Consider the following 26,326-nt stretch of genomic DNA (forward strand, 5'->3'; position numbering starts at 1 on the left):
CACATGCACCCCTGCCTCTCTTTATGGGAGTTATCACCGAGATTAGTCCGTGGTATACAGACTGTTTTGAAAAGATTAATTCTGAAGTTTCGATTTCAGCTGACTCAAACCTTGCCCTTGTCTGGACAGCCTGGAGGAAAAATGGGTTGGCCAGCATGACTTAGAAAGGTGAAAGATGATGTAAGCCGAACGCCTAACGATGGAATGCCACGGGCAGGGTGGGTTTTCAGGACAAGCTCCGGAATCATGAGTAATTCCAGAAGGCCAAATTTAATTACAGAGCAGTTGACAAGCAAAATGCTTGATCAGCGAGGCTCCACTTTCATGGGGCCACCATGCACACGGTGTTCTGTGCCAGAGAAATAGACTTACAGGCCCCTTCATAATACCTGGCTTCTGTTCCCTGCCTCAGGCCAACAGGGGAAGGTTAACTATGAAAGCAGATTTCTCAAAAAACATTCATGACAGACATAAATGGCTGCAGAGCTGTGGGGAAAAATACAAATGCCCTTTAGTGTCATTTGATAACAGGCAAATAGCCATAACACAAATGTGCTTTGACTAACTGGCTGATGACAATTTAACTATTTCTTGTAAGTTCAAACTCATTCCACAGGGAAGACAATGTTGGCCCTTTTTTTCTTAAACTGCCATTAATACTGCTTTTTAGCCTTAAGGGACAGTTACTGGCCCTCTATAAAGCTTGGGCAGTGGCTAATGTTGTCCATTACTTGCACGTGTCAGAGCACACTAAGAATGGGGCCTTTTGGTGGTCAGGTAAAGTTTGAGGTGACTGCCATTATGGAAGCTTAAACCAATCCCTATGGAAGAGAGAGTGGTCATTAAAAACACATAGGGACTTCGCTGGTCTGCACATCTGTTGTGTAGCCAGTACCGATGGAGAAATGGATAAGAAATAGCGTCATAGTTCAGTCATAACATCAGTTGCAATGGCGGAATACCATGAGCATTGGTGCCATCTCATGAGGATGAAAAAAAACTGAGTAAATGTTTTTGGAGGAGCTCTAGTGTGTCACAAGTCTTTTGATTTGAGTTTGTAAACTGGTTCATGAAAGAGTCTAGCTGTTCAACTGCTGAGGAAGAGCCATTAGTGTCTGGAAAGAGCTGAGCACAGTCATGGCTTTAGTCAGCACAGAAGGACATTTCCCTTAGAAAGGCGCGCGCACACACGCACGCACGCACACACACACACTCCTGCTGTGACTCACACCCACATGAATTCTCAGTCATACACACACACACACACACACACACACACAGACCTCCTGGGAGCAGCAGGGAAAATACTCACCGAGCCGTAATGAAAGTCAAATGAGGATACAGACATAGGAGCAGGGGCCATTCACTCCACTAAATGAAAACCAAACAGGCAACCAGTGAGGTCTAGACAGCCACATGGAGAAGGAAAGAAAGCTGGGGGGTAGGAATCTGTGTGTGTCTATGTGTGTGTGTGTGGGGGGGGGTATAGAGAATGAGGTTAAATGGAGGTTGGAAAAAGTGAGAAACTGTTGATTAAAACTGTTATGGTGGGAGTCTTCCTGACCAGGGCCCTGAGGAAGATGACACCAGGAAATGATGTCATTTTTTCTTTCTTCTCCCTTTTTCCCCCCATAACAGCTGTGCCGTCTGGTCCACTGCTCTGCTCTGTCCCGTCCCAAAGCCAGCCTGGCTCAAGGCCTGCACCAGTGAGGTCAACCCTGGCCCAGGAGCATCACACACACTGACACACTTCTATTCTGGGTCATTATATTGTGTGACACACAGTTTATGAACACACTGAAGGGATAGCATACTATTTTTGTGCATCCTTTCTTTTTACCAGACCTCTGGCTTGACTGGGCTTCAAAGCACTGGAGATGGCTGCTTCTCATTGAAAATTTGATTAGCACAGCAGATTTAAAAGAAACATATTTCCGAAGAATTACACTCACCTTGAAATCTCATTTTCCACTTGAAGAACATTTTTTGCTGGGTAAGCACAAGGATATGGACAAAGACGTGTGTTTTCCATCGACATCTCTTAAGGGGCTTAAAAAGTGCACGTGTAACTAATGCTCGAGGGTTTCTCTTGAGGTCTCTTCGTGGTGCTACATGCCCACACGTAGGACGCTGACCACAGCATCATTCTGTGTGGACCAGAATGTGGTATCAGCTATTGTTATTGGCTTCATCAGAACATTCTTCATCCACTACACATATAGTAGGCCTACTTACACATTTCTAACAGAAATAAGGCAAGGACCAACATTTTAAAGCTTACCTATTCACTATGGACATCATTTTTAATTCTACAGTTCAAGAAGTTCATGAGAGAAAAAAAGTTAAGAAGTTCATGAGAAGTTGTGATCTCATGCCTTCACTTAATTAGGCTACTACATCACACTTCTGAGGTAAAATGACTTCATGCTAAACACGTCTCGGCCCCTTGAGCTAAGCAACATCAGCTGTAATGGCATCCACATGTCGCACTCATCCAAAGACTCTACCATATTTCTGCACCATCTCATTCCCTCAAAATCCTAGACGCCACTGGAATTGGCTACCTTTGAGCCTCCCAGTATCACTGACATTTCCCCATCTACTGTGCTCCCTGGAATGCAGTCATCTATCAGCGCAATGCCTCCTTTTGCTCAGCACACCACTCGCAGACTGTTATACTGACTGTACCCACTTAGCTCATAAAAATTCCACCATGATGAAGAGATGCCGGGAGACATCAACGTCCTTATTGGCTCTCACTGTTTGTATCTCCATCACTTAGCAACCGTCTAAAGAAAACAGGATATATATAGATATTAATTTAACGTTTCTGCAAGCGGTCTCCTCAAAGACATAAAGGGCTACTGTATGTGAGAGACTCATATTGCTCTTTCCGACAGACCTACCGTTTCCTGAAAGGTTATACTACCCTGTTTTCTAGGTCAGTTTGGGTTTGCTTGCACATGTTCACAGGCGTCAGTTGTCCTACCTCACATCACGTCATATCTCCACCAAGCAGAATAAATGAATGATGAATACCTCATGAAAGACTTTATTTAACTCTTAATTACAATGTGTATAGCCACACCGCACATTAACATTCACACCACAATGTGTTTAAGCTTTGGATGCTTAATGGCTTCAATTGACTACAGTTAGAGACTCAATGTTTCTGGAGTTGATAATGACTAGACGAATAGCATTACATTCTTCCAGTGAACATCAGTCATTCAACCTAAAACAATGTGATGAACATGTCAGTGGAAGCCACTGAGGGAAGCAACCACATTACAGGCCCCAAAATTCAGTATCTACCTGAAAAAAACCCTGTGGTTCATGTCATGGCGCCCAAAAAGAGAACTGTAGAGAGCTAGGCAATCGCAGGAGAATGTTTCCATGTTAGCAGATAGGCTTTCCATGTGTCTGCTTTTCAAAGTAAAAGCCTGAGTGATTGTTTGAACGTTGAGGCCAGGAGGAAAAAGCCCAGAGATTTTCCGTGAGATCTGATATCACTGTTGAAGTGGATAGAATCGAAAGAGAGGAAGAGAGGAAGCATTGTTTTCCTTACAGATACAAATCTTCCTCCGCATGCAGTCTTGCTATTGATCACATGCAGAGATCACTTATTAGCTTCAGGCCAGCAGGAATTAATCCAACCCTCAGTTTTGTTTTTGTTTGAAAGTGGGTGGTGGGGGAGGGGAATCTGGAAAACAATACACTCGCAAGCTTCAAAGGCACAAATCAGCTGAAAGCGTTTGAGAGGACTCCGGCACTCTTTGTGAGTGGTTCTCAGACATGATGCAACCCCCCTGCCTGGGTGTCTCTCCATGTGGGGGAGAGTATTTTGAGGGAAAACAAATAGGAGGGGGGCTCTGTGTCTCCCATAAGAAAGAGAGAGAAAGAGAGACAGAGACAGAGAGAGAATGAAGATGCAACAAGCAACAGATGACTTTCTGAAAAGGGGAGGGGTAAATTGTTATAAATATTCATGTGTCCCGACAGTGGTTTTATAAGTTTGAGAAGACCACCGAATAAAGAATAACATTAACATACACACACACAGACACACACACTCACACACAATTCTCAACCTCCCTTAATTATCTAAATAAAAAAGGATTTTGAAATAGACAAAAAAGATCCCAGGAAAGCAACGCCAAACTCCAAGTCAAGACATTGGTTGTTCATCCCCTGGCACACCTCTTCCTGTCTTTGCCATTTGAAGATCTTATCAGGACTCATGGATATTTTGAAGACCCCATCACTGTCAGGTACATATTCCTTCTCTTTTACATGAGCTCTCAACGCTCTACATTTGTCATGCATTTGCACGTACAATAAGTGAAGCCAGAAGGCATGCTCATAGCATGGAAATCTCCATGACAATTACAGCCTGTACCTGTAGAAGAAGCTGGGGTGTTGTTTATAATAGCTTGTGATTCCAGCTGATCTGCTGCAGTATGCCTGACATCTCTGAACATGATACGGAGGCAGCTGCAAATGCCGATGGCAGATTGATTGGACTGCGTGAGTAAACAGCGTGAAACGGTGCGCGTGTTCACACGGCCGCTCAACAGGCTCATTTCAGGATGATTAGCAGAGAGCCCTACTGGAACTCTTCTGGCCAAGCTTTCACATTCCCAATATATTTATACCATTCCTAGGAACAACATACACAGCACATTTACTGTATTGACAGTGTCTCATAAATGTGCATCTAAGAATCTCACCTTAGACATTTATAGTGTGTTGTTTTACATAACATGCTTCTGATGAAGTTTGAAGCTTCTTAATCTTAAAGTCTAGCAGACGTGACGATAATCAACAAAGCCTGCCTATTGCAAGTAGGGGGTAGCCTGTTCCTTAATCTATGTGATTCACAACAGCACCGTAAAAAAATACAAATTGGGACCAGATGTCTCAAATGAAGAGGGGGAAAAAAACAAAGAAAAAACAGTCCAAGACAACCACAACAATAAATCTCTTCCTCTTAAGCGGAGTGCAGAGGGGTATGCAACATCACTGAGGCCTGTTTACAAGAAGCTCTCGCTGACTTGCCGTGTTTGTTCCAGTGAAACCCCAAGCCTGTCACTACATGCAGGTCCTCCGTCACAACATGGGTCCTTCAGGGGCTTTTTTTCTATGGAATGGTCATGGTGCCAATATATTTGTGACTTTGCTCTGTGGAGACCCACATTTTGTTTATTTTCACCATTCCTTTTACTCTGATGTCCTTGTGAAGTCATCTGCAATGGCTTGAGTCATCCCTTTCCCAGAGTGTCTTTGAAATGTTCGACTTAGTGATCTGGTACAAATGCCAACAATTGGTGCCTTGCCATAACATTCCTCTTGATGTGGGGTAATGATAGGATGAAAGAGACATTAAGGGTGCAGAGGGAGAAGGTGGTGGTGGTGGTGGTGGGGGGGGGCACATATAGTACTTTGCTTTCCTCTTCTGTTTACAGACTAGTAGACTTACGACACATTAACAGTCTACCAGACAAACTAAAAAAACTAAGGCTGGGAAGGAAGCTGTAAAGTAAAGATCCCATCTCTTCAGGAGGAAATCTAATACCCACAGACTGTCTGCTCAGCCTTGCGGGGTTCCGGGATCTACCATCCTGGGAAGCAGCGTGCGAGAGGCAGGCCCCGTCAGGTCAGGCACGGCTGGTCAGACTGATCCTGACAGCCGGAACCTAAGCATCAGGCCCAGAGGGGTCAAATCCATCAGACAACTGATGACCCATGACACAAGGTGGATATGGTCATAAGAGCACTCTTCACAAGTTAAACACTTCCCATCTCTCTCTCTCTCTCTCATTCACTCACTTCCTGAGCAAAGGAAGATTGTTCATTAAGGTGTATGTCTCCGTTTGACTACATTATACTGGAATATGTAAGTCTCAAGCCCTTTCTCTCATTACAGTAAAGCACATCTCAAATACTTACATGCTTCATTTATTCACCTTTGTGATTAAGGTAGCTGCTGGAAAACCTTTACTCAAGTAAAGTAAGCTCACATATCCTCACATACTCCTAAATAGTAAATTAACAAGCTAGTTAAACTGGCTAAAGACTTAATGGTCTGGCACACTGTATATTACAGATACATTGCCACAATTTCAGGCAACTTAATAGAAACATGCACAATGAAAGTAGATGCATGCCATTTTATGTGACAAAATGTTATGCTGCAAACTATTGTCCTTACATAACAAACATTTCTGTGGGTGTCAGAATTGTAAAGGAGCATACCAGGAGATTAGTCTAACTTTAATCTTCCTCTAACAATGGAACAGTGTGCTTAGTGCAGTCATTCAAGTGAGAGTCTTTGGAGGGAGGCTGCGAGCTCATGTTTCAGGCAGTCGCGTTAAGATGGGATCAACTCAGCCCTCCATTTAGTCTTCAGCCTTTGGAAAAACAGGGCAATGAGTGGTCGCTCAACCATGACATCAAGATAGCATACACAGAGCATACACACGGCCATACATAGGGATTATTAAGACAACAATAAAGGTATTTGTAGTGCTGCTTAACCAATGTGGCATGGTGTTCAGCGAAGATCTGATCGCTGCTCCCCCTTGGACTCTGCTCTTCTTGTGCCTCAAGTTGTGCTGGCAGGGACATCTACCATGGCACCAGCAAATTTTCCATCTGTTCTATTTCGATCTGGACCAGTGTCACAGCAGAACACATGGCAACACTAGCACCCCCCTCCCCATTTTCCTTCAGAAGGGGCCTATTAACTAACACCAGCTTGAATCTATTTTCTCTGTCCTCCACTGACACCATCTGTCATCATGCCATGCACTTTGGAGTGCTGAAGCATTGGTATGATGCAATGAAGGATGCAAATATACTGTATATATGGTCATGCCTTGTGTAAGGTTCCATTTGTCATACTCCATTCATACATCAGTTCAGTGTCACAATGCCTGTCAAAGACCAACTATCAACAGAGAGAGAAAGGAGAGTTAGATTATCAAGGAGGAAGAGAGGAAGAGAGGGGTGCTAAGGAAACAGCCTGTTAGAAAGGATGAAGAGTGAAAAAGTGATTCATACAATGAAACAGAATTTAGGGTGATAAGAAGGAATAATTGCATTGCTGTGCATGGAGTTTTTTCTTTTGACCCGTAAAATGACCCACAATTTAACCACATTTAAACCCCTGCAGACATTACAACACCTCAACGATGTAATAAAACGACATGTGCCTAAGGTTAATAATTATGGAATAATTAGGAGTATTTCAAAGTTAAGAGAATTAAGAGGAAGAAATAAGGGTCTGTTTCCAAATGAAGGCATTTATCGGCCTCACAGGCAGTGTGAACACATTACAGGGTGCAATTTTGGGGGAAATTAAGATTACTGTGCGTTATACAGCAATTGGTCGAGAGACATGGAGAGACAAAAGGACGAGAGAGTGTGTGTGTGTGTGAGTGAGAGAGAGAGAGAAGTCAACTGGACAAATATCCTCCTGATATGGGCCTGTGAACAAAGCTGGTGTTTGTTGTCTCCACAGGCGCATTCCAGCATGCTCAAGGCCGCCGTCATCGTCCCAAGCTCGCTGGACGGCCACAGAACCGAGAGTGGAGTGTTGTCCAACGTCGACATTTGGGGCAATTTAGAGAGGTGGCTCACTATTGGATACACATGTGGAGGCACACTGAAGTGTGTGCAGGGGTCAGAGCCAGGTCAGCAAACAAGGCACTCGCCACTCACTATGAGGATAAGAGAGAGAGGGGGGGAGGGAGGGAGAAGAAGGGATCCCGACAGACTGAGACAAAGCTGAGGGGGATATGACCGTTTGTATGAGAAAAAAAAAAGTAAAGATTTCTCCCAGTAAAAAGTATGAAGAAAGAGTCCCGGGAAGGGAAGAGGGAGACAGAGAGAGGGTGTGGGGAAAAAGCAAGAGAGGGGGAGGTATGGGAAAAGGAGGACACTGAAACGGGGGGGGGAACTGAAAGACGAACACTTCCACTGTAACCCCCATCCAGGATTGCATGCTCACACTCAATTTAGGCAGCTCACCTGATTCCTCATCTTGACATGTAAAACTTGTAAAAACACACCTCAAGCCGAATTTACCAGACTCCAGCAGCACACACATGCACATACACGACAATGCTGCATTTTAACACACACTTTTAGTATGGCCTCATAGCCTTTTCCATTTTAAGAAAACTTGCATATAGAGGTCTGCTGTGGTCTCTTACTTTAACACATTAAGTTCATTCAGAACTTTCCCTTTGCACACACACACACACACACACACACACACACACACACACCCCTACTCCCCTTTGCCCACCACTGAAAGATTATTTCCCAAACGCTTGGAAACGTTTCCACTGCAAAAACTCGGGAGCTTGTAACAATGGCCTCTGTGTGTTGGCATGTTTCATGAAAGAGGGGGGCTGGCTTTGGTGTTGACACATTCGCTGGGGACCCAGTTTATGTCATGCAGAGGTGTTTAAACACTAGTTGAAATCGGACGTGGCCATACTGTGCTTAGTGATTTGATGTGATGCACTGGGTTTCAGAACCAGATGGTACTACCTGGGTTTCAGAACCAGACGGCAATATCTGGGTTTCGGAACCAGACGGCAATATCTGGGTGCCGGAACCAGACAGCACTACCTGGGTTACAGAACCAGACGGCACAATCTGGGTTACAGAACCAGACGGCACAATCTAGACGGCACAATCTGGGTTACAGAACCAGGCGACACTATCTGGGTTACAGAACCAGATGGCACTATCTGGGTTTTGGAACCAGATGCTATCTGGGCTCATCTATCCTGCTCCGAACTATTTTTATTTATATGTGACTCCCTCCAATTTTAAAAGCCTGCTAACAGAACAGGGCCCACACACAAAAAGCGTGTTACTTTGATTGCTACTCTATGAATAAAGCAATCCTTCAATGCCCTTCAATGTTATTACGCCCAAAACAAGCTCCCATTTCACCCTTTGTTGGGAACCTTTTTTGTCCTAAACTGTCCGAAAATAGAAACTGCTTCCTGTGGGTCTCCACCTTACCCCCTCCTCTCCCACATTACCGGCCCCCCTCTGAGGCCGTGCAGCGCTGGGCTTCCTGGAAGCGCTGTGTGTGGGGGTGGAGGAAGGGGCTGGGGGGGGGGCTGAGCTGATGTCTGCATCAGGATTTGGGCAGAAGAGTAGTGACACTGTAAGAACATTAGATATTACAGTGATCGCACCAATGAGCTACATACCACAGAGGGCAAGGTGTGTCTGTGGGTGTGTGTGTCTGTGTAGTAGGAGGAGCACAAGGGGGACCATTAGACGAAAATAAGATTTCAAAAAAATGAGAGGAAGAGCCAACAAATGTGTGCTTTTCTAGTTTGACAAACATCTGCATGTCCTCTGTTTAAACAACAAACCTGCTTTGGTTGTTAGATAAAGCTCTTCCATAAAATCAAGTTGAATCAAGTTGTGGACACTGGCATCTCTCTCACTCCCTCCCTGCCTCCAGGGCACAATTCTCACCCGCCATGACGCCCACCGTGGGTACGCTGCTGTCTACGTCTGGCTCTCCTTTCCATTACTCATCACCTGGACGCACGGCCATCCACCCACTCCTCGCACCAGCATGGTAAACCAAAGCCTAAACAGATACGCCCTGGAATAGCTCCACCGCAAGGAACAAAATAGCCATACATCATTTCCTGCCCCCCGACATAGGGAAAATGATGTTAGCTATCATTTTAGCTTTCCATCTATGTCAATGCAACAGGCCAATGCAACTTAGTTATTTACAGGTCCTGAAACATGCTGGTGTGAAATAAAGTACTTGGATCTTTTTTTATCTGTGGTGATACATATTTTAAATCTGCCCTCAAGACATGGTCACAGCTCGATAGCATGACAAACTGGAAAGGTGTGTGTGTGTATGTGCACGTGCACATGTGTATGGGGTTGGAGGTAATGAATCTTCTAGTGAGTGAGAGCCGAGCAAGGCAGAATGTGACATGCGGCAGTTCCAAGCTCCAGACAAACCATTCATCACACCAAACAGATGTTTGCTTGGCAGGGGCATCTGCCTTTTTCCACTCGCAGAATCCCCTTCCCTGGCCTGGCCAAGAGCAACCCTGGGGTTCACCTCCCCTGTGCGGCCGGCCAGTGTGCTGTGAGAACTTGCTGGAGCAATAAAAGAGCTCAATGCACTCCCGATCTCACTCTCTCCTTCTCTATTGATCTTCCCATCTCGTATGTCATCCATTGGTACGTGGTGATGGTATGTCTTACTAGCCCCAAGATGTGCTTTTAATGTTATTGGCCCCTTAAGGGTTGAGAAGTGTCGTAAATTAAACTCTAACAAAAATGCCGCTTTTGGCTTCTCCAAATTCCTCTTCACAAAATACAGGTTCTTTTAGGGAACAACAACATTCAAGTCCATCTTAGCTGGCTAGACTCTGAGGAAAGATTATGGACTCCTAGGGGTGGCTGTCCGACATGAGGAAGCACATCGGATACACATTACAGCACAGAAGCCCTGCAATGGGGAGATTCCTCTGCTTGTTAAAGGGGTGGGTGCTGCTGGACGCTTTTAAACTGAATGAAATAAATGAATACGTGCCCTTGCATTCCTGCTGTGCTGTTATCCGCTTATGCCCAATCATCCAGAAAATGTTTGGCAGGGGCCATGCCATGCTGTCTGGCCAAGCATACTCACAAGGGGTGGGGGCAGGGCCAGGGGGTCAGCACACACGCACGCCACTCCAACTGCAGGTGTCTTGCGGTCGGCACACTCAGACACAGACGACAACAAAAGACAGGAGACTCGGAAGCCAGTCAGTCGGCCCTCAGTTGAATAGCCTTGATGCCCTACATTTCCCTTCTAACTTCTAACTACCTGCTAACTTCCTTCGACTTGGGATTCATGTCAAATTCTGGTGGTTTATGGTGAGGTGGGGAGACTGATGCATTAAACACACACACACACATTCTCCTCACTTCCACACTGCATGTTGCTTCTGTATGGAGGAAGTGTAACAGTAACATTGGTCACCTAACTTCACCTTACCACACAGATGGGGCATCATCATTCATGACACAGACATCTCTTTGAAGTTGTGCACTGGGGAAAAAGATCCTTGAGCTGAGGATGCAGAGCCAAAGAGATGGAATATCATGAGTAATGGTGGTTACTTCCACACACACACACACACACACACACACACACACACACACACACACACACACACACACACACACACAATCACCTTCTAACATTCTTTATCCAAGATTTAATTTGGTAATTTAATTCTAATCCTAAACTGGAAACATGCATCTCTCCCTCCTCCCTCTCTCCCTCCTGGCTGACTAATTATAACAGTATGACGGCACTTTGAACCAAACAGATGCGACAATTTGGGCCAAACTCAATAGTAAAACGACAGACTCTAAGCTTTCACCTCCTGCAACGCCGCCTGTGCCAGTCCCCTGCAAGAGCATAGTTCCACTCACTGGAATCCTTCTAGTGATGAACCGCATGCCAAGGCCTCACTGTCTATCCAAGGCCTCTGTGGCCGCGATCCACCAGTTGGTGTGGGATTCATTATGACTGCGCTTTACAGTGCAGCCAGCTGAGTAACTGCTCTATTGTCTTACGCCTCCACTACAATGAGGTAAACAGATACTGGGCAGTCTGAGCCACATTCCTGGGGGCGACGAAACACCCCCAAATATTTACCAAGCGTTGTGGATGCCGAGAATCGACAGTCTTCAGTTCCTCTGAAATGGAATTTTAAATCTATAAAGCTAATCTTGTGTTCCTTGAGACAATGCCCATAGTAAATGCCCACAAAGTCCTCTTGACATGACTGTTTTATCCCAATGTGAACAAACATTCAATAAGTATTACAAAACTGAACAGATATTAGATCAAGTTCACACACTTACACAAAGTATTATGATCCCATTTTTTACATGGGGCAGTTAATTCACTTCAGTATCCTAGCTATCAACATTATTCCAAGAGGAATTGAAGTGCCTGTTTATGTCCCCTCAACTGCACAGCTCATGTAAATTTCACGTGTTGTATACAGATTCCATCAGTTTAATTTATTCCTAAATCTTCTAACCTGTTGATTAAGACCTAGCTTCTCCGACCGGGTTGAGAATGTCCTGGTTAGCTTTGGTCTTGTACTGCTCTTATCCCCTCCGCCCACCCACACCCACAACCACACACACACACACACACACCCATCCAAACAGCTCCAGGCCTGGCGTCTCTCCCCAAGGCAAGGTGAACCACACTGCCCTGGAAAGCCTCTTTGATCCTGTGGTGGTTTTAGGCCATTGGATCTAAGAGGAGTCGGACTAACAGAGAGGAATGGCCAATGCAACTTGGAGCTCCTCCAGGCATGTTGCTTCTAAAAACCCGGCAATCTAGGTGGCGTCTCTCTCTCTCTCTCTCTCTCTCTCTCTCTCTCTCTCCCCCCAACGTTTTTGCTCCTTGCTAAAATGGCATGCAGGCTACAACAGGAAAACAAAATATTGACAGAGATAAAGACTGAGTGAACTCAGGACATGTGTGGGCACATACATACATACATACATACATATACGCACACACACACACACACACACACACACACACACACACGTGTGCTGGACGTCAGAACGAAAGTGAACAGTCAAGCCCTGTGGGACCCGCAGCCGAAGGCCTGAAGGCTGCATTATGCCAGAGGTGAGTTTGAGGGAAGCGTGTGTAAAAGCGGAATGTTAAATAGGAGTGGAATGCTGTTTATTTTTATAAATGTTCAACTACCAACACATGCCTCATAGGCAGCTCTTTCTAGTTCTATTTTTTATGCGGGGAATAAAAGTGAATGAAGGATTGTGTCTGATCTCCACACCTGACTTAAGGTCAGTAAGGCACCTATCTGAGGCTATTGACCCAGGTGTAAGTGTGGGATATTGAGAGTTGCATGTCGAGAAACTGAAAAATCCCTTTCTTACACTTACGATTCCCCCATCAAATGAACGATAATTATTTCTAATCTATATAAGCCCTTCAAATCCAGACAAAAAGGAGAGAAAAGAAAAGACAGAAACAATGAAAGAAAGAAAGTAAGTAAGTAAAAAGAAAGTCTAGTGCATGACTGCGATCTGCAGACATGATAAACCCACCCAAACATCTACACCCAATTTAGTAGGAACAGAACATCTTGACCTTGAGATATGAAGGATGATTACTCACACTTCCAGAAAAGAATTCACTTTAAGAGATGTGTCACTCAGGTAATATTTCAACCACAGAACCCCCATCCCCGCAACACACATACAAATTATTTATTTGAATCCACCGATCATATTTCTTAGAGAAAGGATTCAAATATTTTTAAAGATGAAATACAGCTTTGACAGTCATGGGTACATTTAATACTGCTGTGAAAATGATACATGATGGCAGTTGCAATGGGCACACAGAGAGACAGAGAGAGAGAGAGAGAGAGAAAGCAGGGCAGCATCCTCATGCATCATCCTTAATGTGATGCTTTAACTTGGTAATCCTTATTGAGTCAAGTTACAGTAGGCTAACTGATACAAACATTCTCAATTCTTCCCATGGAGAGAACAATTTGACAGTGGTAAACAGTGGTAAACTGTCTTTCTGCTCTTTTTAGCATTTTGAACTAGACCGCCAGTCTTGATAATTGAAAAAGAAAACTGCAATTTTTTCTGATGCTGAGTGACATTCAAATGAGTTGACAGTCAGATGACGTCAGAAAATGTGCAGTGGTCTCTTACTTTCCAGAGCTGTATACACATAAGTGTCACATGAAGTAGGGGGACATCTAGACATTAGTGGATAAAAACATCTGATAAAGATTGGATGTCGTGAGTGCATCATAATTACCTGATTAGTTTAAACAGAGGACATTACATAACAATTATATCCATTGGACACATTCCAGTTTAAAGAGTTTGCTCACTGAGTACCATCATGGACAGACAACTAAAAGCAAAACACAAAGCTATCTCAAGAGGTTGCCCAAACCTTTGTCTGTGAAGTTCATTACACAGCATCTTTTAATTTAGTCCTTAATATTCGTTTTTGGTTGAGACCAAACATTTGAAAACGGGGATAAGTTCTCTATATAATTATAGAACAACACATTCACAATGCATCACGTGGCTTATAAAATTTAAGATATTGTTTAGAAGCAGCGTCTCGGAAGACTTGTAATTGTAAACCAACTGACAAACCGCAAGCACTACTCCACGGATTATAGTGAGTAGCCTATGTGTAGGGTAGGCTAATGCTAAGGGTAGAATTGTCCCTTTAAGATGAGAAAGGACAGTTTCCATTCAATTAAGAATCAGATAGGCTACCTGAAGAGATTGGCGCGCAAGCGGCTTTGTCTCGTGCTATTATGAATGGAGGGAGTGGCATAGAAATATCACCCAATCCCTGCGGTGTTTCATGACAGCTGTAATCAGCGCGCAGCCTATTTGTCTCATATCTGCCTGACGCGAGGCCATCTCCTAAAGGACCTTTAAAAATACTGACTAGTAGTCTAACTATTAATGTCTGACACTGCCGTGAACTGAATCCTGGGCTTTTGTCAGACACAACGTTGGGACCGTGTTGTTTGCCACCAATTACAGGAGCTGGTCTACAGTCTACAAAATTAGCAAAACATCTGGTGTCCTGGGAGGTGGCCGACTCCGAACAGAGAAGCCTGCTTTTATGGAACTTTTCTTGAATCATATCTCGCAATTACCTGGCCGACACATGATAGCTAGCCTACCTCTGCGTTATTTTGCACCTCAAACACTTGTAACCTATTGGGTTATGCACAGCTGATTTGGCCAAGAGTCAGTGACCTGGCTGCTGACAAGTCCCATGCTTAACGTAGGCTACTTCTAAAACGTTCATTTACCTTGAGATAAGCCATCTGCAGGTAGTTGTAAGGTATCCGTCTATTGAAGTCCTGGATGACATCCTCGCTGACTTTGTGCATTGACTGCGGTCCCAATTGTTTCTCCATACAGTCGTTCAGACAGGACGCTCTCCGCAGTACCACGTCAAAAAAGTTAAGGTCCGATAATGGGTCGGCTTCGAAACGATGTTCCTTACATTTGAGCCGACATCGCACTTTAGTCTGACGCAGCTCCGAGAAGCTGCTGAGCGCTCCCTCCATATATCGCGCTACATTCGCATAGTCACCGCTGTGGAAAGCGTCAATTGCGTTGTCATATAGCAGATCATAAGGCTCTAATGCGGATGACGACAAGATAATTGAGTGGAAGATTAGTAGTAATGTGCTACTGAAGGAACTGATCATATCCATCTTCAACAGCTTGAGTCTGCGTTACTGCTCTCACGTTTCAGCGGTCGGTCACAATGTGCGATCCCCGTTTCCAGAATGATCCTGAGGCAAACCTGAAACAAGTTGGATAAGTGACCATTAAAAGCAATTTAACAAGTGATCTCAACAAGTTTGTCGTCCGATCACTGGAGTGTTGATGGCAATAATGGGAGCTATTTGTATTTGATGACGATGACCAGAGACACATTTCGGCAGTGACCCCCTCCCCTCTCCTCAAACTCCTCCCCCGTCAGATCCAACGAGGAAATGAATGGCCGTGACAACTTCACGCTTGTAGGTCAGCCCCCAGTCAAACGACAAGAAGAGAAAGCCCACCTATTTACAAGTGTAAAATTACTTCATGTGGGCTGTGCACCTGTTACAGGTAGGTAGGTCACTGTAATTGAAGCGATGATATATTATCTAACCGAATCCAATGTCCTTCTCTTGCGCAGCAGCCCATGAGTTAGGCTAGTTACTCCTGTGTTGTAGCCTATGATAAATCCAATGTTTTTGCGAATTATACGAACAAACTAATTACAGTTTCCGGACACGTGTGAATTATTCATGGGAAACCAGGACAGAAAGGAAAATATAATTTGTACCAGAATTAAACTGGTTGAAGTAGAATATGCTATTCACGTGACTACTAATCACAACAAACAGAGCACCATGCACTGGGATGAACCAACTTCTTTATAGTATAGAAGACAGCTCCCTCTACTGGTAGCCTACTATTTACCCCCCCGGCTGTGAAATATATTGATACAATGGCTCTTGCGTTTTACGGAGAGATTCTACTAGGTACCACTACTACTACTACTATACTACCACTACTACTACCAATAGGCTTGATAACAACAACAACAGCAGCAGCAACAACAATAATAATAATAATATAAAGGAGTACAGGAGAACAAAACAAACACTATTAACCCGATCAACTATTTAATCTATCTATGATTGATAAACAGGTAGGACCAGTGATTCGGATTTTTCATCATCATAATTTTCTAAACCATCCCACATAAAATACCCAAATGCCCCAACAGGAGATGCAGCTATAACACAGTATAAACATTACCCATTGACCCCTCTCTACACCAGGGGGGTATTCCAAGTATGTGGTTTAGTGACAAACCTGGGTAAGTTAACTCAGAGTAAGTGGTAAACCTCCTACAACAAGAGCCCTATGGTATTGTTTTGTTAGAGAATGAAGCCATACAGTTCTTCTATTAGAAGGTTTACCACCTATACTCTGAGTACATGCATGTGCGTTAAAAAGATCTGTAACTGCCAGTCAGTTTTGTGTTTTTTTGCATTTTTTTGTGCCTTTTTTCTTCAGTGACATTACTCTTCCCATTACCCCTGTACAAATGTATAGTGGGAAGTGGGAATTTGGTATGGGTTGCAAGGGGGGATTTTATTAGTGGGACAATTAATTGCAGCCCCGCCACTCATGAGAAGCATGTAGTAAAGTTTCAAATAAAAAATTAATTCAGTTTTTAAGAAGGATTTAAGTGCAAAAAAGTTGGTTTTACTCCCTTTGATTATGCGGCCAATGAGGTATGTGTAATGTCATTTAAGTTTCTATATGTGTTTCTTTGTGTCCCTTATGTGCTTCTTTGAATATTGTATATATTCACTTTGTTTTTAATTCTCAAGGCCTATTTCTACTGTGTGTGTTAAATAAACAGCCAGTAAAAATAACTTTTCACGTTGTCAGTTAACCTGAGGGAGCTACATGATCATTAGATATTAGTACCAACAAAGAATGAGTAATGGTAATAATGACACTCAATAATTCCATATGGATATTGATTGAAGTCATAGCCATGAACACAGATTCAGTTTATTACAGTGCATGAAATTGCACTGCACTGTTCTTCCTAGGCAACAACAACTTTTTCTTATTACAGTGCATGAAAATGCACTGTACTGTTCTTCCTAGGCAACTTCTTCTTCTTATTGTTCCGCTTACCACTTTTTCCGTATGCAATTTCTCTTGAACAGTTTAACTTCATTCAAACTTTGTAACGTAGGTCTTCAAAGGGACCAAGCTGCTATGTCTTTTTAACTTTGAAACTTTTATACTTTTTAAACTATTAAAGAAAAACTTTTTAAAAATCCCCATAGACTTAACATTGCCGATTGTGACATCATAATACGGCCGTTAAGCAATTAGAATCCTATGGCAGGTGTTCAGGCCACCTGGATCAACTGACAGTCTCAGGCTTTAAGCATACAAACTGGCCCTATTAAAGGAGAATTCCGGTGTGATATTGACCTAAAGTGTGTTGAAACATGAGACCGAGTGTGAACGTATGTCTCATAGCCCATCTCGGCTTTTCCCCTGCACTCCAAAATCTGGCGCTAGTTAGCCGATGCTACCAACAGCTTTTTCAATGGTGGTGCTTCGGCATCGGGCTAGCCATGCAAATAAATCACTGTTTTACACCATTTACGAGGCTCAATGTATCTCCACACTTCATTGGTAGACTTCCGAGGGCCCTGACATTTAAAACGAGACATTGAGAACTGTGAAAAAGCACTGGTAGTTTACTTACAAGACGATTTAGAATGAACAGTAGAATGAACATAATTCAGTGGAAATGCATGGATTCCAGTTTCTTCCAGTAACAGCAACTGGAATCCATGTATTTCCACAGAATTATTTTTGGAATCTGATCCCTTATCATACCTGTTCATTCTTACTTGTCGCTCGACTTATCGTGACTAAATTCAAGATGGCTGCAAACGTTAAACTTCGTGAAGATACTGTCTGTATAAATCGTCTTGTAAGTAAACTACCAGTGCTTAGCTAACCTAGCTAATCATTTTTAGCAGTTTTGCTAAACATGTTAACAATGCTAACCATGCTAACTAGCTACAGTGGGTAGGAGTCATAGTTGATGACAAGTAACAGTTACAATGGCTGAACAGTTAATAAGTTCAGTAGTTTAAAGGGTTAAATTGTTTAACAGTGAAATATTGTAGTGAGGACTTTTATTTTGAAACTGGTTTTGGTAGATGAAGCAGTTGAACAGGATGTGTAGTCTTAATAGGGCCAGTTTGTATGCTTAAAGCCTGAGACTGGCAGTTGATCCAGGTGGCCTGAACACCTGCCATAGGAAAACTGCTAGAAAACATTAGCTAAGTAGCATGGTTAGCATGTTAGCATTGCTAACATAGTTAGCATTTTTTATTAAAACTGCTAGAAAACATTAGCTAAGTTAGCTAAGTAGTATGGTTAACATAGTTAGCATGTTAGCATTGCTAACATAGTTAGCATGTTTAGCAAAACTGCTAGAAAACATTAGCTAAGCTGGCTAAGTAGCATGGTTAGCATGTTAGCATTGCTAACAAAGTTAGCATTTTTAGCAAAACTGCTAGAAAACATTAGCTAAGTACCATGGTTAGCATAGTTAAAAATGTTAGCATAACTGCTAGCAAACATTAGAGCCATTCTAACTTTCAGTTATCGTCAAATATCTACCTATACACAGCCATTAAACTATTTGAATATCAACATTCATTAAACTTCCAGTCTGTCAACAACTTTTAAACTATTTACCTTCAACTTTTAAACAGTCTACTTTTAAACTACCATTAAACTATCTATCTATTAAAATAGTTGTATATCAACAACTTTTAAACTATCTACATTCAACTTTTAAACTTTAACTATATACATTCAACTTTTAAACTTTAAAGCTATCTACATTCAACTTTTAAATGGTACACTTTTAAACTATCAACTTTTATTAAGCTATGCAACCACCATGTCTGTCCTAGCATCACCGCAGTAACCAGCTCTGTATTATCTATTTTAACTATACATGATATTTTACATCACAACTTTTGCATTGCATGCACTGGTAATTCCTTGGGAATTGCGTTTCTAGTTACAAAGTTCATGTTTCTATTGTTTCAGGAGATCAGACATGAGTTGGGTGGGTGGTCACCGGAAAAGTTACCACAGTACTTGCTCAGTTTAGACTTGTCTCATTGCAGTCTCCACAGCAGTCCCACACAGTGTTTGCTATGACCGCTGTCTACTTAGGCAGGACCTATATGGCATTCATCTTTCGGGGGCAGCCGTGGCCTACTGGTTAGCACTTCGGACTTGTAACCGGAGGGTTGCCGGTTCGAACCCCGACCAGTACGAACGGCTGAAGTGCCCTTGAGCAAGGCACCTAACCCCTCACTGCTCCCTGAGCGCCGCTGTTGTAGCAGGCAGCTGACTGCGCCGGGATTAGTGTGTGCTTCACCTCACTGTGTGTTCACTGTGTGCTGAGTTTGTTTCACTAATTCACCGATTGGGATAAATGCAGAGACCGAATTTCCCTCACGGGATCAAAAGAGTATACTTACTTATACTATACTATACACTTTTCTCGATATCTTGGTGAGATATGTCATTGAAGATACAAGGTAAACAAGCTCTCATTGTGAAATCTCATGCTGATTCTATGGAGGCCCTCGGCGTACAAGATACACAAAGCATAGATCGTATCAAGTTCTCCCTATGAAGAAATTTAGTTGCACTAACTGACTTAATTAAAAAAATCTTGGTGTTTCTTAACAAAACCTTTGCTTACACCAACAATCTTATCTACTTTTCACTGCCACAAGGTAGGGTTCTCTCTCTCTCTCTCTCTTTCTCTCTCTCTCTCTCTCTCTCTCACACACACACACACACACACACACACACACACACACACACACACACTTGCACAGACATTGTCATTAGCAAAAAATAGCAGTAATAATAGAAATACCACTTCATAAAACCAACAACACTAGTCATACCCTTAACACAGGTTTCACCTCCCTTGATCACCTGGATAGGTAGCTATGATAATTTTTATCACTCTGACATTCATATTTAAAAAAATGTGTAAAATATGTGTAAAAACAATGAGTAATAATATGTACATTGTAATTCTATATTCATGTTTTTTTGTTATTTAACAGAATTTGTAAATCTGTTAAGACAATACAACACTTCCCGTTATGAGATGTCAGTTCCCAATAAAAAAGTTAATCACAAAATAAATATTTTGTGAGATGTAACCTTCATGAGACACATTTGTTGTTATGAACTAATCCTACGAAACAATCAATTTGTGTACACCTCCAGGGACACATTTGTCAGTTCATAGGGGGAAGAATGCAATTGTATTCGAAGGAATACGGGTGAGGAAGTGACGGTACACCAGTTCTATGTCCCCCTCAAAAACTGAAGCGAGGGTGGAGATAAGACAGGTAGTGAACCACATTTTTTTGGCCACTTGTGAAAATACATCCTGGCCGGAAAAGGCAAAAATGGCTGCAGGTTGCATATCACAGATCAAATTGAAAGAAACAAATGTTTTATCAAATGTGTTATACAGTATGCATATGGATGTATTCAATCCACTTTTAATCTCAACACCGGTTAACAAATGTTTAATTCTTCACATTTAATTCTTGAGATGAAATGATAATACTCTAATTAGAACATTTAAGCAGCATTTTTTTGCTACCCAGGGGATATCAAGTGTGTCATGTCATGTGCAAACATGATCCCCTGATTGACTATACCAGATAAGATTTTTACCAGCATTACCAACTTTTCATAAAGACCTTGACTAGCTAAGTTTCAATAATGTATCATGTTTAATATTAATATTTATGATTATAATAAGATATTGAGCCATATGCTGATGATGTAAAATGCATGGTCCCACTCCGAAGCCTATGGTTTGAGTGCATTTAAGGTGTGTCTAGTCCACTTTTGCTAGTTTGATGGCAGCATAATTACTCAGAAGCCAGGTGCATGGTTCAAAAGGATTGTTATTACAGTATGTTTCTTAATGAATCATCGGTGTCATAGGTGTGTTTTGGAGGTAACATTGTTAAAACAGGTTGTGTGTGTGTGTGTGTGTGTGTTTGTGTGTGTGTATGAAACAAGAAGAGTACACACACATCTGTACTCGCCTAGTAATTGAAGTCGTAGGCAACAACAAAACAAAGTCTTACAATAGGTTTTTTACTTTTGCCAGGGGTTACAATTGAAAACATAACCTGAAAAAAGCAATATAGCCTAAAAAAGCAACACTTCATAATTTTCGGTGGAACCAAAATTTGCAATTTGTGAACATGTGGCTCATCACACCTTGTTCACAAGGTTCATTTGCTATTAAGACAACTTATGTGCCTGGCGAGATAATGATAACTGCATTGGCCACAAACTAGCAAAGATGTCACACCTGCATGGTGCTACAATGCACTGGGAATAAGACAGGATCCATAATGCTTAAGAAATATTATGTTTGTTTCTTTTTTAATATATTTTTGTTATTATTGATACACGAAAGTGAAGAATGACAGGAAGCAAGTGAAGTAAGAGACGGGGTGGGATTGGGAATGACCCTGGCCGGACTCAAACCCAAGGGCACCCAGAATGGAATCACCTTGTCACTTCCTTGGCTCCGGTCCCACTTCTACTGACTGGGTTATCACCCGGACATGGAGCCCTCTCGACGTCAGCAGCAACTTCCCAAGCACTTGAGAGACATTAGCCTATCTAGAATATCTCGGTCATTGGGGACAATTGACCAGTCAGGTGGGGCTGAGGCTATGTATTGTGCAGGGAGGTTGTGCATGTGAGTGTGTGAGAAGTCATTTTTTCCATAGTGCATTTTGAAAATGAGAATGGTTGATGTGTAATTCTGTGTCCAAATGTACAATGTAGTTTGCGTTTTCCTTCTTGTATTAATGTTTATCTGTAATTCTGTAATCATTTAAAGTCTGTCTGAAATGCATTTGCCTGTTTATTTCTGTGTGCATTAGCATTTTTCTCCACTTTTACCAATTGTGTTATGTAGATTAGTTTGATTAGTTTTCCCTTATGTGTGTTCCATTCAGTGTCAGTATTTTTATGCATCATCAAGATATGGCAGACAGTCTAAGATGGAAACCTACATTTGGGGCAGCCGTGGCCTACTGGTTAGCGCTTCGGACTTGTAACTGGAGGGTTGCCGGTTCGAACCCTGACCAGTAGGCATGGCTGAAGTGCCCTTGAGCAAGGCACCTAACCCCTCACTGCTCCCCGAGCGCCGCTGTTGTTGCAGGCAGCTCACTGCGCCGGGGATTAGTGTGTGCTTCACCTCACTGTGTGTTCACTATGTGCTGAGTGTGTTTCGCTAATTCACGGATTGGGATAAATGCAGAGACCAAATTTCCCTCACGGGATCAAAAAAGTATATATACTTATACTTATGATGACCACATCATTGTAGCACAATGCATGCTCTGGTGCAGTTGATTTGAAGACGATTTATTCTCCAAGTTTAGCATGCCTAGTGACCGAGTGCCACTGGCTGACATGAGACTGCATGTCCCACCCATTCTATTTACATAATACAATAGTAATTTCTACACCTCATTACACCTCAACAACTCATTAATAAACATCAGCAAAAAAGTGCAAGCATACTCTGCAAAGATGCAGATGATTTTCAGGACCCTAAGAACTATAAACTCTTTCAGCTGCAACAATATGATCAAAGTTATAAACCTAATCAAATAGTTATCGCAATGACCTTTTTTGTTTCAGTCTGCTCATCATCAAGGGACATCACAGAAAGATACAAGTTGAGGAAAGGACTCATTATTAAGGATAGCAACTCAAGGATGAGCAGTCCTTGATAGATGAAATATGAAAAAAAATGTGCTGAAATATGAAAAAATAATCTCAGTAGAAAAAAGTACACCTAAATCATTCCACATATTAATCATTATTAATGGCTTAATTTTAGACTCGTCTTTCAGCCTTTGTGTCAGTGAGTTGATGGAGAATCTCTGTTCTTGAATCTCATACATGCATACCAGACACCATGCAGCAAGCTGGTAGGACATGGTCTCCCTTTACAGTACTCCTTCTCTGTCTGCAGAGCATGGCACCAACTTGCTTTATGGATCTTCTATAGGATTCCTACACGTAGACCTTGCTGGAGGCCAACTGGACTGAATGCGGCGATGTGTAGCCTCTGCGTGGTGTGGACTGTGACAAGCCACAGCATGAGAGGAGCACACCTCCCGTGATGGACAGCAGAGCTCCACCCCAACCCAGAAACAGGCACTTGCCCAGGAAGGGTCTGTGTCATGACAACACACAGGCAGTTAGTCAGTGACTCAAACATTCAGCACAATTTCTATCTCAGAGATGCGTGTACATCTCCCAAAATATGGAAACACATTGGCCTTTAAGAGGAATATAATGATAGACACTGAAATTACAGTTAAACATGGGTAAAATTCAATAATTTTCCACCTGGGTTTCTGTGTGTTGACCACAGCATGGGCATACCAAGACACTATTCCCAAGGAACAGACACCTGTAAAATAGTGGGGGAAAGAAAGTATTCGTTGACTGTAATTCACTGTTTCACTCACAAGCTTCTATCATGTCACTTTCAAAGCACATGAGCTCAATACCAAAAATACCAAAGACCTGTAATGTTCTGTAGTGATGTCAGATGATAATTCAGAAAGACAGATTCAGATAAGTTATACGATAACAACACTGCAGAGATATCAGAACCATGGTAATGAATGAATTTGCATTATTTTTCACAGATATCATCTCACCAATGCCTAGTGAGCTAGAAAATTGAGCATCTAAATGGCATTTCAGAAATCTGATGAAATGTAAGATGTCATGCTACCTGCCACAGTGATAAGGATCCCTCCAACAAATGCCACCTTGTTTTTCACATGCTTGTCTTTGTCTAGGCACAGTGTGTATTTCATGCCCAATACAACCACTGCCAGGCCACACGCTGATAGAATGATGCTGATGATCATAATGGCTCTGGTCACTTGGATGTCCACTGCAGGGATTAAATGCTAAATGTTAAAATCAGTTGACCTCATTGATTCTACAGTTATTTGGGAGGGAATGCAATTTTCTGGGATGGATGAATCCATTTAGAGAGTGAAAATTCGGCGTTCTGAGAGTTAGATGGAAGCAGGTTAGCGTATTGAGGCAAAACGGGTTGTAGGGATAAAACAAGGCAAACGTTTTTGAAGTGGTAATAGAGTGTCCATTGCTTTTTTTTTTGAGGGGGGCGAAAAAGAAAACCAGTTTGGGAGAAAGGAGTGAGAGGGTAGAGTGTTTTAGGGAATGATGAGGTTGACATGACTAAACCAGAGAGAATTAAGGTTACTTTCAAACGCAGCAGTAAGCATAGGTTAAAACACTTACACGGTACATGGAGAACTGAGTCATACACAGTGCATTCCCATCTCTTGGAGACGGGCACTGAGCACGCCATCCACAGCCCGATGCGGACCACTACTGACTTCACCATACCTTCTGTTGAGTGGCTGAGGATTTTCCATTCGCTCGCATAAGTTGCTACCATCAGGCAGATAAGTCCCGCAAACGCTGACATGCAGCCGACAATTTGGACACATCCATTTGCCATTGCAGATCCGAGGAAGTATGACAAATTATCAAAGATAGTGGAAACGGCAAGTTCGCGAACAGGTTTGCATAACGCAGTTTTGCTACTGACCGCAAATCAACGCATATCGGCGCAAATTATTACAGTCAAGTAGCGATAGATTGTAAGCGCACTTCTCTCCTATACTATTTTGGAAAGGTAGACTACTGGACCATTTTTATATGAACTCACTGGCTCCAGCTCAGGGCGGATCCTAGACCCGCCCCCAACCCACCCACACACACACACACACACACACACACACACACACAACCCCACACACAATATAATGACTAGGAATTTATATTCATTGGATTGTTGATATATTGCATAATTACTAGCCAAGCTCAAATTATGTGGTAGGTCATTTGAATAGGTATTTCATATTGATTTTTAAACCATTGCACTTAATGTAAGCATTACATTGTGTCAGATTGACTTGCATGCGGCAATTATGGCTGTGTTTGAAACATTTAGCAAAATATTGTCTGTCTCCACAATTACAGTTCCAGCTCAAAAATACATTGATGTTTAAAGACAGATATGCAGGGCATCCTACCCCATCCACATACCACACATTGCCTACATCAAAACATTTACGGACATCACCGTTATCCAACACCCAAGGCACCTGTAAATGAGTGTGTGTGTGTATGTGTGCGTGTGCGTGTGCGTGTGTGCGCACGCGTGCATGCACGTTTAGGCTTTTTATATCACCCCAGCGATAAAATGTATTGTTTAATACTCAGAAGAGAGCAAAGTGAAAGTGTTTTTGGCCAAACATACAGTCATGTTTTACTTGAGATTACCTCCCTCTTCTTCTGAGATTCTGAGCACCTCTGAGTCACAGTCTTTCCTGCTATTGTGTGCACAGAGGTTACACACCAAGCTCATCTATATGATGATAAAGCCATAAGGCTTTGAAATGTGGGCTCATTCACACAGTTGTTCACAATTCACAATTCTTATCAATCACAGTTCTTATTAATTCTAATACTGAGACTAATTGACCACAGCAAACATTATTGACATTATCGAGCATTATTGACACTATGGTCATCCTCCAAATTCTGACCACAGCACAACGAAGTACATAGCTAAAGATGAATTGACATTTTTCTGTGTCAAGCAAGGGCCAATGATACATAAAACTTAATAATAAATACCATTTCACATGATGGCAGCTTTACAGTAAAAACCCAATATGAAACGTCAATTACGATGTATTCACCCAATACATGCCTACACAATGCAAATAAGATTCATGTTATTTACAGAAAAGTTAAATGTACGCATAAATGCAGACTGTAGAAAAGACAAACAATGTGTGTGTGTGTGTGTGCGTGCATGTGTGTGTGTGTGTGTGTGTGTGTGTGTGTGTGTGTGTGTGTGTGTGTGTGTGTGTTGTGTGTGTGTGTGGGTGTGCGTGAGTGTATGTATGTGTGGATGTTTTTGCATATTTTTTCTATGATCTGATTCAGTTTGGCC

General features: G+C 42.4%; 2 protein-coding genes and 1 long non-coding RNA gene across 3 annotated transcripts in view; all 3 read right to left on the reverse strand.

Annotated features, from left to right (window-relative positions):
* p3h2 (prolyl 3-hydroxylase 2) overlaps positions 1–15,560 on the reverse strand; it is a 60,840-nt gene extending 45,280 nt beyond the window's left edge. The window contains exon 1 of the mRNA XM_048253303.1: positions 14,916–15,560. Coding sequence (XP_048109260.1) covers positions 14,916–15,326 — 411 coding nt within the window. The 5' untranslated portion in view covers positions 15,327–15,560. The remainder of the gene's footprint in view (positions 1–14,915) is intronic.
* Positions 6,255–6,771, reverse strand: LOC125301051. The gene is made up of 2 exons (XR_007194661.1): positions 6,538–6,771; positions 6,255–6,410 (listed from the first exon to the last, which is right to left on the reverse strand). It is a non-coding gene; the product is annotated as an uncharacterized LOC125301051 (long non-coding RNA).
* Positions 15,561–22,631: 7,071 nt separating the features above from the next.
* Positions 22,632–24,963, reverse strand: LOC125301036 (claudin-7-A-like). Its single transcript, XM_048253287.1, has 4 exons — positions 24,598–24,963; positions 24,059–24,223; positions 23,665–23,728; positions 22,632–23,488 (listed from the first exon to the last, which is right to left on the reverse strand). The coding sequence occupies exons 1-4, from the start codon at positions 24,818–24,820 to the stop codon at positions 23,326–23,328; spliced, it is 615 nt and encodes a 204-aa protein (XP_048109244.1). The 5' UTR covers positions 24,821–24,963; the 3' UTR covers positions 22,632–23,325.
* Positions 24,964–26,326: the final 1,363 nt, after the last annotated feature.

The sequence above is a fragment of the Alosa alosa genome, chromosome 9, assembly GCF_017589495.1.
Source record: "Alosa alosa isolate M-15738 ecotype Scorff River chromosome 9, AALO_Geno_1.1, whole genome shotgun sequence".
Lineage (NCBI taxonomy): Eukaryota > Metazoa > Chordata > Actinopteri > Clupeiformes > Clupeidae > Alosa > Alosa alosa.